The sequence below is a fragment of the Tiliqua scincoides genome, chromosome 3 (assembly GCF_035046505.1).
Source record: "Tiliqua scincoides isolate rTilSci1 chromosome 3, rTilSci1.hap2, whole genome shotgun sequence".
Taxonomy (NCBI): Eukaryota; Metazoa; Chordata; class Lepidosauria; order Squamata; family Scincidae; genus Tiliqua; species Tiliqua scincoides.
This window is the reverse complement of record NC_089823.1, coordinates 187023412-187037131: the sequence shown is the minus strand read 5'-3', so window position 1 is coordinate 187037131 and position 13720 is coordinate 187023412. Positions and strand designations below refer to the sequence as shown.

The window sequence follows — 13720 nt, the reverse complement described above, 5'->3', positions numbered from 1 at the left end:
AAGAACTAAAATTTTCTGCTTTCCTTTCTGTTTTCAAGTTTGTCTTTGCTAATTCTTTCTTTTCTCCATGTTTTTCTAATTCTAAGCTTGAAGTTCTCAGCAGGTATCTTGCAATGATTTTTTATGGCAATACAACTTTGATATAAATAGGTCAAAAGCCACCATTCTTCTGTTTTTTAGCATAATAAATTATTTGAATGGATAGAAATTTCCAACCTGTCAGCATTAAATACTGACAATGTCAAAACAAAATTCTGGTGTTTGTTTCAAATGAACAAAATGTCTAGGTACAAAATGACAACAGCAGTGTGTCGATCGCCTCAGCCATTGTTTCTTCTTCCATTTCCTGCCTTTGAAAAGGAAGAGGATAACAGAAGGACTGTGGAAGAGAGAGCACAGTGGAGAGGAGTGTGGCAGACTAGAGTCTGATCCTCCAGCTTCCCCTTTCCTCTCTTCTCCTCATACTTCTGCTCCATTATCCTTTTTCCTTTTCAAAGCCAAAGTCTTTTCAAAGTGGAAAAAGGAAGAGCAGTGGAGGCGGGCATCCTCTGCCCATCTGCTACTGGAGGCAGCTACCAAATGGCTCAGCCCTATAGCAACTGCTCAGTTTTGTTCTGCTAGGAAATCTTTTCACCCACATGATGGCTCCATCACGTTCTATTGTTCTCAGCATCTTTTCTGGTGCAATTCATAGGCTGCAATCCTATGCACGCTCTCCTTGGAGTAAGCCCCATTGAACACAATGGGACGTACCTTCTGAGTAAACAGGCATAGGCTTGCAGCCTAACTTAACCACTGCTCGCGACTTTGGGAATCACTAGATTATACTGCGCTGAATTACATGTGTCTAAATTTCTGGCCTAGGTGGCATTGCGGATTCTCCTCTGTGAAGACCCAAATTTCTACCAACACACAGAATTTGGCAAATCTCCTTACTCTGCAGATATGCAGCAATTTCCTCTGCAGTGAGGCTGGAGTATGAACTGCCTGGTATTCCTGGTGGGCCGGGTGGGCCAGGTGGTCCTACAATGCCTCTAAACTCTGAGCCTGAAAGAGCAAAAAAAGTGAATGAGTGCTTAAGAAATTTACCCATTTTTTTTTCCTATGCAAGCAAGGTTTACCTGCCCTGCCCCTATCCCCAGGCAGAAGGTCTTCTCTTTCTCATTTGTGCATAATGATTAACCGAATATAAGAATCTGCCATGCCTTTCTGGTAAATGATTAGGATCATACATCTTACACCCCTGGATTATCTTGGGGTTCTTCATAAAGAAAACATTTCTATAAAGTGGTTCAAAAGCTGCTATAATAAGACTAAACTCAATGTGACTTTATTCACAACATTGGCCTGACATTTGCTTTTTTTCTCTAAATAGCACATAAATAGCACATCCAGAATGGGCCTATAGGAGGATGATCAGGTTGCTGTAGCCTCCACCATGGTCCCAATCTACATCAGCCCCTCCCAAACAACCTCATGCACAAATTGGAAACACACCTCCATTCAGAGCTAATAAAAGGTTTTTTTTCTGGGATAAATGACATACTGTGTTTCAAAGTTCAGAGCAGGTTCACAGTGGGAGACAGGAATAAAGCTTCCTATTTCACCATGGCTCTAGTGCAGATCAGAACCGCACTCCCTGTGCATGCTAGTTACAGGAAAAAAAGGTGCAAACCCATCAAGCCCAATGACATGATTGAATTCACAGTTGCCTTCTGTGGAGTCAGACTATGCTTCTAGCTCAGAACTGGTGACACTGACTGGAAGCAGCTCTCCAAGATTTCAAACAAAAACAAACCAGGTTTCTGCCTGAACATAAGAACATAAGAACAGCCCCACTGGATCAGGCCATAGGCCCATCTAGTCCAGCTTCCTGTATCTCACAGCGGCCCACCAAATGCCCCAGGGAGCACACCAGATAACAAGAGACCTCATCCTGGTGCTCTCCCCTACATCTGGCATTCTGACTTAACCCATTCCTAAAATCAGGAGGTTGCGCATACACATCATGGCTTGTACCCCATAATGGATTTTTCCTCCAGAAACTCGTCCAATCCCCTTTTCAATCCAGCCTGGTGTGGATTGAACCTGGGATTTCCTGAGTACAAAGCAGATGCTCTTCCATTGAGCTTCCTAAGGATCAGATTTGGTCCTAAGGAACACATGACTAATGGCTTAATCCTATGGGCCTGTTCATGTTCCAGTGGTGCAACATGCTCTACAGTGGTCACAAAACACAACCTGCCATTCCATGCAGTTGACCAGTGCCACAGGCAGCCAGCAGCCTCCAGAAAAGCCCTGGTAAGCATGTGTGATGGGTGGGTGGACCAGGGATGGGAGACGGAGGAAGGAGAGGGAGTCTGGGGAAGGGACATGGTGTATCCAAAGCCAGGAAAGGAGGCAGTATCAGCAGCAGCAGCTCTATGAAAATCCTATTCCCCCTTCCTGGTCTTAGTCCACCTTCCCAAATCCACTAGGACTTGCACCAGCAAAATCACTGGTGTAGGCCTGATTAGACTCATTGTGGCAGTGGAGGCTTACCCCTGGGTTGTGAACAAAAGTTCCCTTACCTAGAGGTTAGATAGGATAGGGCTGTAAGAGTCTTATAGCTTACCCCTCAGTTGTGACTCTAATTTCTGAAGGAGAAACACATCCACACAGCTTACTCCCTAGCCATTTGCCTGTTGCAAAGAAGGTGAAACTGCCTTGCCTCACTGAATTAAATTTAACCCTAGATGAATATATTCTATATCCAATCCTTCTGAACCACAGAGGTGGATCTAGAGGTGAAAAATACAGGTTGAGGAATAACAGGCCATTAGTTCCTGCTGACAATGTGAGAAATCATCACATACAGTAGGGTCTTCCAATGTTTCTGTCAGTATTTCTGACCTCCCAAGATGGCTTGAGAGGATTTCAAGGCTTACCTTGCAGCAAAGCTAAGATATCTCCATAAGATGTTCCAGGCAAACCAGGGGGACCTGGAGGACCAGGTACCCCAATACTGATTCCTGAACCTAGAATATTAACAGACATTAAGAAATAAATAGAAGTAATAGAATTGGAAAATGAAATGTTGTAGATTTGAATAGGGAACACGGAAGAAGTTACATGCCATCCATAATGCACACTGAGTGGGACCTCATCCTTGACAGAAGGGTAACCCCTACTACCCATCCCAAAAAGGTTGGGGTTGGCTAAAAGTCCTGAGGCCAGGTATATATGAGCAGTTAGGACTTTCTGTTTGACCTTGACTCAAAGGCAGACCTTGACCTTCCTTGTTAAAAAAAATCTCTGAATATTTGTTTTATGAGACAGAATAGGTCTCATGAGACAGAATTTGTTTTATGAGACATGGGATACAATCCTGTATGCACTTTCCAAGGAGTAAATTCCAATGGATACAGTGGGTCTTATGTCTTAGTAGACATGCCTAGGATTGCTCCATTAGACTAATTTACAACTGGGGATGCTTCAGAAAAAGATCCATCATCATTATAGCAATGAAAGTTCATTTCTTTATCTCTTGCTTTTAAGGCATGTTTGGGTTGAACAAGGAATAATTACTTGTCATGTAGCTGACAACACGTCTTGTCAATTCATCATAATCCAGTGACAATGCTAAGCTGTCTCCTCCCAGTCCAGATAGGCCAGGGGGACCTGGAGGACCACGAGGTCCAGTTAGAAGCTGGCGAATGTCCTGTCCTAGAAAGAAACAAAAAACCCAACATTTACTTGTTTGTTCTATTTTCTGTACAGATACAACAAAATTTACAGGAAGCATCAGTATTTCTCACATGGAATGATTCAGTTCTAACCAATCAACCAATGGTTTTCTAGGTTCCTTTTAAAATATTACATTTTGTAAATTTGTAGGCTTCTTCACTTCTAGCAAAGCTATCTTTGCTGATTATAGCTTGCTGTGCATATTGACCACCAAGTAATTCAGTGAGAACCTCAGTTATATCTAGCTGTATCTGTCAAACTACAACTAGCTGTATTTGATTCAAAGAGAGTGAACTACTTTGTCAGAAATGTTTTGATGGTGGATCTAAGAGTACATTGGAGACAGCCATTGTAAGTTAATACACATTTATAGGTCTATTGTGCTGAATTGTTAGCCACCTTGTGGATTTTTTGGGTGGGTTTTTTGTTTGTTTGTTTTGAATGGCAGGATAAAAATTGTTTAAATAAATGAATAACTACAGAAAGCTGGAAAACATAATTATAAGTATGATATATTTGAGTACACTTGAAGTGTTTACTTGAGTTTAAAAAACTGAAAAAATGTAATGTTAAAATTGATAAATGATAACTGCCTGCCAATCTATTCTTAAATCAGAAAGAGGAATGCCAGCAATATATTCTCATACCTTGCCAGTTTGGAGAATATTAGCTGGAGCAAAGAACTGTTAACATTGCTCTTTTCTCCTTTCATTACATGCAATGGAGGGAAATGAAATAAAACAAGACTGCTTCCCTTGTTGTCAATCATCTCCAGTGTTTGCACTAGGGTTTGCACCACCCAGTGCAGGAGGCCAGCACGTCACTCCAATGATGGACCCCCTGAATCCTAGCCCCATTCCCCGGCGATGCAGAGCAGCTCCTAGCTGCTCCATTCTGCTCGGATCCATGCCACCTTGTCAGGTAGACCCATTGGCGCCACTGCAGCTTTCCCCAGGGTAAGATTTCCCTTGCCTTGGGCTGAGGCTCAGCCAGCCCCAAACTTGCACTAGATACAGCACAGGCCCACTGGCCTGCCTATTCCAGTGCAAGTTAGAATTGCGCTGATAGATTGATATATAGCAAAGTGCTACATGATGGTATTAGTGGAAAATACCAAGATTTTAAAATTTTTTACCAGTAGTTGTGTCACGCCCCAATGTGCGTCATCTGGTGTGGTCCACACCCCCTAGCAAAGCCACTGATCATCTCAGTAGGTTTGTATTCACTGTTCAGAATACTAGAAGGTGAGACCAGATTTGCTTCTTGCTGAGTAAATATGCTGATGACCGTTCTAACCAATAAGTACATACTGTCTTTTTATAAATACATAAACACACATATGTGGTACTAACTCCTTGCAGGCCTTCGGCTAGCTACTTACTCTGAAGCATGATAAGGAGATTTTCATACGTGAATGCAGTTGAGGAGAACATCTGGGACAATGAATCCGAAGCTAGAGAAAGAGAAATATTTACAAATAAGACTCATAAGTGCAAATAGGAAAGGAAGACTGGCAGGAAAAATTTCAACATAACAACATAACTGATTACTACAATCAGTCAATAATGAAGGCAAGCTATGTTTAAGTCTGGAAGACTCTGCTCCAGCTTGGTAGAATGACATCACAACCCTATCATGGTAGGGTCAGCAAAATCCTGCCTGTGTTAATGGAAGTGCCTGCTTTGTGAACATAACAATGTGTGTGGATAATGGACAATCAGTAAGAGCCACCCACCAATGGGGTGCTGAATTGCCTGCTTTGAGTTGTAGGCTAGGGAGATAATGAACTGGTCAGGATGGGCCCTGCTTCTCACACTCATCTGTTACATGCTCAGCCATTGCCTGTAATCCTGTTACAATTCACTCTCTAGCAACTGGGAACAGAACTTCCACCTTCCTTCACCTCCACTTCTCTCTGCTTCCTCCTCTGCCTCCACTTCTCTCAAAATCCTCCCTGCCCAGTTAATTCTGCAGGTGTGGTGGGAGGTGGCTGAGGTAGGAGGCAGTGGCATGCATGGGGTTGTACATGCCAAAGAAACTAAAAAGGAGGGCAGAATTTGGTTGTCACTCCAGGTGGCATCTTGGTTCAGGCAGAGCCTGACAATCAGTGACCACCAAAATGTTCCTCGGTACGTGGCCTTCTTCACCAGAGCAGTCCTACAGTTCTATCCAATAGCATGACCCCCTAGTATGCATATGTCAGTGTACTGGCACCAATCCGACTTTCAATATTGTAGTATTAGTCACTAGAAGTTGGTGCACCTGAGTCCCTTTCACACATTTGACCACTAAGTTTGGTGAAAAGATAGCAAAGTGCTATCTGGTGAAATCTGATGAAAAAGATAGCAAAGCCAACAAAGATGAACTGTGACTCAAGTTCAACTGAAATCTATATAATTAAAGCGTGCACTTAAAATACTTAAAACTGCAGTTCTAAGCACATTGAAGTTCCATGAAGTTCAGTAAATGAAGTTCCATAAATAAGATGCATAGGTAACATATCCCATTTATGCTGCTGGAATTTAGTACTGACAAATTGCATTAGATTGGAAATAATACAGCATATAGTATCCAATTTTACCAAATCTTAGAGCCCAATACTATCCCATTTTCCAGCGCTGATGCAGCCGTGCCAACAGAATGTACTGCATCCTGCAGTGGGGAAGCAGTCACAGAGGTATCCTTAAGGTAAGGGAAAGTTTGTTCCCTTACTTTGGGGCTGCATTGCAGCTGCATCAGTGCTGGAAGGTTGGATAGATTGGATTGGGCCCACAGTCATATAGAATAGCTCAGATGAAATATTGTCTAGCAAAGGGCAGTAAAATCTAATGCATCAAAAACAATCTGTTCACATTGAAAGCTGCCTTAGTTTAGTATATTTTCTTTTTTGAAAAGCTAGGGTAGTCCATAATTTAAGGAAAAGCAGAGTGGAAGTGTCAACTTCAAGCAAAAGGGTCAATATGAAGGTGGGCCACTTATGTCCAGTGTAAAAAGCAAGAAGACCCTGGGAAACATTAAGAGTTGTTGAAGGCCCTGCCTCAAGTGAGCTTCTGCCATCCAAAACTAACATGGATTTGGACACAACCAGAAGCAAAGGCTCATAGTGGTAGCAACAAAACATTCATGATGGCAATGCCCAAGAAACTGGCCTGTCGCAAACAGGAGCAGGTAAACTCAGTTCTCAGATCCATGGCTAAAAACAGAGGCCTAACTGGCAGCTTGGTAAAAAGAAGCATGTTACTTACTAGATATGTAGCTCACAACACGACGGGCTAACTCAGCATAGTCCAGAGCAGGGCCTTGTGATTCAACCAGGTAACGTCCATCACCTAAAGAAGCAGAAAGATGGCATCAGATAACTGCTGAAATAGATGAATGGTGGTGACGCAGTCTTGTAGTTCTTCTGTGTGGCTGTATCAACATTTCCATTGGAGACTGCATGTTATTCCCCAAAGGATCTGGGAAGTTCACTCCACAGCATAAGTTGCCACCAACTCTCAAGAAAGGAGTTGGCATCTAGAGCCTTAGCTAAACTGACCTTGTCTGTTTAAAGTTTGGTTTGTGTGGGGTGTAAGCATGCATCTTATCAAGTCTACCAAGAATCCCTAAGCAAGAATCATATACAAACCAATGAAAAATCTATTACAGGAAAAGCCTGAGCAGGGGGCTGTTACTTAGTTCATGCTTTCCAAATGAAAGATCCTAACTTCAACCCTGGCACTTGCAATTAAGATAATCACAGGTTACAGAACAGGAAATACCCCTGTTTGAAACCATAAAGAACCACTGCCAATCAGACGTGGTTAGATAATATATTGGTTTCATGGTGGATTAACATATCCATCATAAATACCGCTATTTTTATTTATTGCATCATTTAATTTGGTGTCAACTGTGTATTACAGTGTACATGGAAATTCAAAGAGTCATGGAAAGAAAGATCTTGGCAGCTGAGGCAAAATCTGATAGCCAATTATAAAAGGAAACATGACAAGAGAGCATCATGTTTTAAAACAGAAACTTGAGAGCAATTGCATTCTTTGTTTCTGATGCTCTTCAATCCCCTGGCCAGTGAAAGACCAGGTACCCTCTAGCTACCTGACTACTGAGAGAGTTCAGGAATAGCCTGATATTTGGAACTTGCAATAGACAAGCTAAGACCCAATATATACATTAAATAGAATTAAGTACAGTGGTCAAACTCCACACTGTACCACTTCAGACTGGAAGTGTTTAGCCATATTTTGCATGCTTTCTGATACAAACACCTCCTTTAATGTATAAAACTAGCATATCAGAGAAAAGGTTAGCATAGCTTCTCCCTGATGGACCAGTTTACTATACATAGGGAGCTTTTTCCATGGGGGAACATTCCAAACTATGACCTCCCATCTGCATCGACACATTCCAGAACTATGTCACATAATTTTACCAGCTAACTCTGGCATACTGTGTAGATATGCTCTTAGATTGCTCAGACGTAAGACGGTAAACACTCCACATATTGAGCTAGATTTTCTCTGGTATCCCAGAGAGGTATTTTTACTAAATGCTTTCAGGAGACATGATTTCATGAACTGGTTTAACAAAATGTATGGAGTATATAATGAAAACCCAGGGAAGCCATCCTGTGCACTGTGTACTTACTCTGCAGGTACTCAGAGACGTACTGCTGAATCTCTCTCGCTGAACTAATTCCTGTGCCTGGGGGTCCAGGAGGACCTGGGGGACCTGGGGGACCTTGAGAAATTCTTGATCCAGCTATAGAAATAAAGAAGTCAGAGAATATATTAATTCAGAAGTAAGGCATAAGGTACAAACTAAATCCTGGCCTTTTCACTGAAGTATATTCATATTGACACTTAGGGTGAAATGAAATGAGAAGTTACAAAGCAAACATGTCTGCATTTGCTTTGTAACACTGAGATTTGTGTTTATGTAGGGGACATTTGTAGAAGAAAATCAATGAGAGTGAGGGAGATGCTTAACCCTTTCAATTGTTGCCAATTTCCCCCTGCAAAAGTTTTCCTGGCAGTTTTTCCCTCTGAGAATGGAAGAAGCCTAGCTGTGGAAGAAAATTGCCCAGGGGCATTTGCAGAAGAGAAATGGTGGGAAGGGAAGGGATAAGCCAATTCTTCCCTACAAATACTGCTCCCCACTCCTGCGGTGATATTAAACAGTTTGGGAAACATATTTGTCAGTGTAATGTGTGGCTGTGTTCGTAAACAGTTCCTCATTTGTCACTTATGCACAGATCCAAAAATAAGTTCTTTTCTAGCAGTATGTCTTTTTTTATGTGTCATTGAAACTCTCTCCTGGCCCATGTGATGCTTTGACTTTGTGCAGAAACTACTCTATGGGCACAATCCTAACCCCTTATGTCAGTGCTTTCCAGCACTGGCATAGTGGTGCCAATGGGACATGCGCTGCATCCTGCAGTTAGGTGTCACTCATGGAGCCTCCTCAAAGTAAGGGAATGTTTGTTCCCTTACCTCAGAGCTGCATTGCCCTTATGTCAGTGACATAAGGGGTTAGGATTGCGCCCTATGACTCACAGGTAAATTGATGGTCCTGCCAATTATATTGTCCACAGCAGCACTACACCAAATCTGGCTACTTTCTTTTCACAAATTAAAACACAGAGTTTAGGAGGAGGCTGGGACTTCCAACAACTATAGGTTCAGGCCACACTGTTAGCAGCTACAATGACTGGCACTTACAGTTTATCCATTTATAGCTATAGTTCAACCCCAGCATACTCAAGGGCGCCCATGTGCTGCATATACTTCTGATCACACTGCACGAGCATCAGAAAACATGATATAACAAGGAATTTAGCATGCTGAGCATCTTAATTTTGGGGGGAGCTGGGGAACAGGTTTCTAGCTCATATCGCTGCAGAGATACAACATATTTGGGCAGTGACTGATGCAATTTCAGAGGCACAAGGGAGAGGGACGGAGCATGTCTTGGCGTGGTCAATGCTTCAGTACTCTGCACAGCTCTTGGCCACCCCTCAAGCTTATAAGAACTAGAACAAACTATTCCTCTTCATGTGTTATTTTCCCTACATCTGATGAACATAGGAAGAGGGAGGCAGGAGAGAGCAGATAAGTCACATCTCCTGTGCCAGATGTTCCTTGACCACACACTCCAGCCCCCTGCAGGTTCAACACTTGTCTGAAGATGCAAGTATTGCATGCAAGGAGCTTTCCCTGGCATCCTGGCCACCAGAATTTTAGATTGCTGGGTGCATTAAGTACTAGGACGAGTGTGGCCGTTAACGCAGTGTGCAAGTGTATCTCTTCCGTGATAAAGAGGGAATTCTTTCATAGAGGATCCCCTTACCTCCTCCGGGAATTCCAGGCGCGCCGGGTACACCTGCATCACCTAATATGAACATTGGAAAAAGAATGTTTACTGGATCTATAGAGTCCTCTTGGCCACATGAGGCCATCTCTCTTATTGAGTTATTTCTAGAGGATGAAAATTTAAGTCAGTGCTTTGCAAGCTGTACAACCTGTTTTGCTCTGTTGGACAAGGTAAGAAGGGGAGAAAAGGATATGAGGAGAGGGGACCTTGAAATGTATCCCCCACTCCAGTTATTTCATGTTTGGTTCAGCTCCCTCTGAGTTGGGCTTGCCTGAAAAGGGACTTGCAACCTCCTCTGCCATTTCTCTGCTGGTTTCAGTCCCCCTGAACTTCCACAAGGGGGGGGAATCTTATTTTGGGGAGGATGAAGAAGGAAAATAAGCAGCAAAACTCTCCCTTCAGCATAGGAGAAGATCTACAGAGAGAGCTGGCAGGGAGGACAGGGGAGTGGAAGAAAATAGCATAGGGGCTTTTCAAGGATTTATAACCAATGCTGGGGGGGACGGACCCTCTCCTATTCATGGGAGAGATGCTGCCCTCAAGGCTTTTTGAGTTTGAGTACAACACTTTGAAGCCCAATTAATTTCAGGGATGAACCAGAAAAACTCACACATCCCTATTTTCTCAAAATGTCAACCACAATTTATATTATTGTATTGCTAATAAATAAACATTAATAATGAATTAATAATTAATATTAACTTTAAAAAACTTAAATGCAACTTCTGAGTAGAGGTTCAGTCTCACTGGTATGCTCTGCCACTGGGGCCTAACGGAAACTGAGGAACAGGTTTCATTATAGCAAGCCAGAAGCACATCATTTTGCATCATAAAATTGTATTCTTCGTCTCAGGTCAGAAAAAGGAGTTTTGTGAGAAGGACAGCTGCACTGCACAAACCTTTGTCGCCTTTGGGTCCAGGTGGCCCTGGTGGTCCTTGGATAGAACCTGCTAACAGAGAACACCAGGAGAGGAATTAGGGAAAATTAAACACATTTGTACGCATGACATTATTTAGGTGTAAACATAAAATATTTTGTGAAAAGTCAAAATGTGGCTGTGTTATTAAGCTCCCTGTTGAATATACACTGATGGAAAACCCAGCTTGCAACCACATAATGTATGAAGTCATTATGTGGTCCTAGGTAAGAAGGCAATTGAGTATAGACTCACCTATAGAGGATCCTGGGAGACCTGGTTGACCAGGTTCACCTGTTGAGAAAGAAAACAGTCACACATTTTGACCACCATGTGCATCATGAGCTGCTGTTCCCCACAATGGAAAAAAAGACTAATTGTTACCTGTAAATCCTCGTGGACCGGGATAGCCTGAAAACAAGAAGATCTATTAGGTCTCTGGTGTTTTTAGGGCTAGGAAACCTCCAGGGCTTTCTATATACTGGATAGTATAATGGGCTAAGATCAACTCCTTTACTGAAAATTATTTCTATTCTTTTTATCAGTGTAGAAACTATAGTGTTGGTGAAGGAGTACAGACACTTCGTCCCCTTGAAGCAGTCAGTGCACCAAGATTCAGCAGCACACATTCAAAACCCCTAATCTTTTTCCTTTCTCTTGAGAAGTGGCAGGATTTCACTAGTTTAATCATCTTTTATTTTTGAAATATTTTTCATTTCATTTTTATCCCGCCTGTCTTGGTTTCCAGGCAGCCTCTCATCCAGGCCTTCACCAGAACCAGATCTGCTTAGTTCCAAGAAAGCAGGAGCATCACATGCCTCCCATACATACACTGGAAGCCCTATAGACTGTTTGTAAAGGAGGCTTCCACTACTCTTCCATCCTCCTGCTTTCTGATCTGGTCTGTACCCTCATCACTCTGTAACTCTGATGTATCAGGTTCTCCAAGGTCTGTCACCAGACTCAAGCAACTCACCTTGGTCTCCCTTTGGACCAGGAGGGCCTGGTGGACCTGGGGGGCCAGCAAAGAAGTTTCCTGTATTGAGAACGAAAACAATATTAAAGACATTCTTCAGGAGAGGGACAGATTCCTGTTGTCTCCTTCCTGACTACGGATCTTCTGGTAACATTCAGTGTGTGGAAGTATTGCTGGTGTATTCCTTTTGTCTATCCAACAAATGTTTTCCACATTTCTAACTTGGATACAAAATGGGAGCATGACTTTGCAAGTCATTCAGAAGCACCTACCACTTGTGGGCACGAAGGATCCTGGTGGGCCTGGAGGTCCTGTTATGCTTTCCCCTAAGCAAGAGAAACATTAGCATGCATTAGAAAAGGAAAGTTGATTAATACGTACAAGGAATTCTCTGGCGAAATACACTCAAAATGCTTTTTCAGGAAACATGATCCAAGGAGGACTCTTCCTAGACAGAATTCAGCAGAGGACAATTTCAGTCTTAGAGATTTTAAAACTGTCCTACTGTGCTCATATAATTCCCTTCATTCACAGCACCCTGTTTGCAAACTCTTGCCAAACAACAGCAAAACTACATTTGCCTAGAGCAGACACAGCACCCACTCTCTGCTCATGGCACCCTGCAGTTTGAAATGTAAATTGACTGAGGTGTGTTTCCAGTGAGGGGACTAGAATCTTCTCATCCCTTCCAACCGTATGAATCTAAATTGCCTCAGTGCAGTGCCATAGATCTTTTGTTCCTCCCCCTGGAAAGATCCATTCAGATTAGACCAGGGGTGTCCAAAGTTTTTGGCAGGAGGGCCACATCAGCTCTTTGACACTGTGTCAGGGGCCAGGGGGCAAAAAAGAATTAATTTACATTTAAAATTTGAATAAATTTACATAAGTTTATATAAATGAATATATTAAAGATGAACTTATACGAATGAATGAAGGTCTTTCGATAGCTCAAGGCCTGTACAAGGCCTTGCACAAAGCAACACTGGCCTTTCCTTTGCTGCCGCTGCTGCATCACAGACATGAAACAGCAAGCAGTGGAGGGAGCCCTCATCCCACAGCTCATGCGAGAGGTCAAACAGTCGCCCTCACGCTCAAATCAGAGCGTCGGGCCAGAGCGGGCTTCAACAAATCTCTGGAGGGCCAGAGGTTCATTGGAGGCTGGGGTCTCCCTGAGGGCCGCATTGAGAGGGCTCGAGGGCCGCAAGTGGCCCCAGGGCCAGGGTTTGGGCACCCCTGGATTAGACCAAAGGCTTTACATCACCATAAATGGACCCTCTTTCTAGTGTTCTGAGGTAGCTCTTGCCTTTTGTTCATCAGACTGAAGAGAAAAAGACACTTTGCTTTTATCCTACTATGTTAAGTGCATATGCTCTGATCCTGGAAATTGTCAACTGATGCTGAAGAAGAAAGGGAATAGGTGGGAAAGACTAGATATTTCACAGGCTATTCAGTGTAGGTTATCACTGAATCAACACCTGAGGAAAACTTTAGAGAGCAGATCTCTACTTTAAGGTGACTCTTCTTCAGAAAAACAATAGAGAACTTTGGGCAACTATGACAAAGGAGGACACCTAATCTACACAAATGTGCTTTACCTGGTGGGCCACGGGGTCCTGGTGGGCCTGGAATAGAAGCCCCTGAGAGCAAGGAAAGAAAAGTGTTACTAATGACTCAGTTCACCATCTCTCCCATACTTGAAGGGAGGTAATTTCTGAAAATAGAGGGACCA

At 42.9% G+C, this 13720-nt stretch overlaps 1 protein-coding gene across 1 annotated transcript in view; it reads right to left on the bottom strand.

Moving 5' to 3' along the window:
* COL17A1 (collagen type XVII alpha 1 chain) overlaps positions 1-13720 on the bottom strand; it is a 69857-nt gene that overhangs the window by 8486 nt on the left and 47651 nt on the right. Inside the window, exons 38-50 of the mRNA XM_066621468.1 lie at positions 13587-13628; positions 12264-12317; positions 11992-12051; positions 11400-11426; positions 11271-11309; positions 10998-11045; positions 10075-10116; positions 8374-8487; positions 6972-7055; positions 5108-5179; positions 3568-3705; positions 2928-3017; positions 937-1047 (exon numbers count right to left, since the gene is read on the bottom strand). Coding sequence (XP_066477565.1) covers positions 937-1047; positions 2928-3017; positions 3568-3705; positions 5108-5179; positions 6972-7055; positions 8374-8487; positions 10075-10116; positions 10998-11045; positions 11271-11309; positions 11400-11426; positions 11992-12051; positions 12264-12317; positions 13587-13628 — 921 coding nt within the window. The remainder of the gene's footprint in view (positions 1-936; positions 1048-2927; positions 3018-3567; positions 3706-5107; positions 5180-6971; positions 7056-8373; positions 8488-10074; positions 10117-10997; positions 11046-11270; positions 11310-11399; positions 11427-11991; positions 12052-12263; positions 12318-13586; positions 13629-13720) is intronic.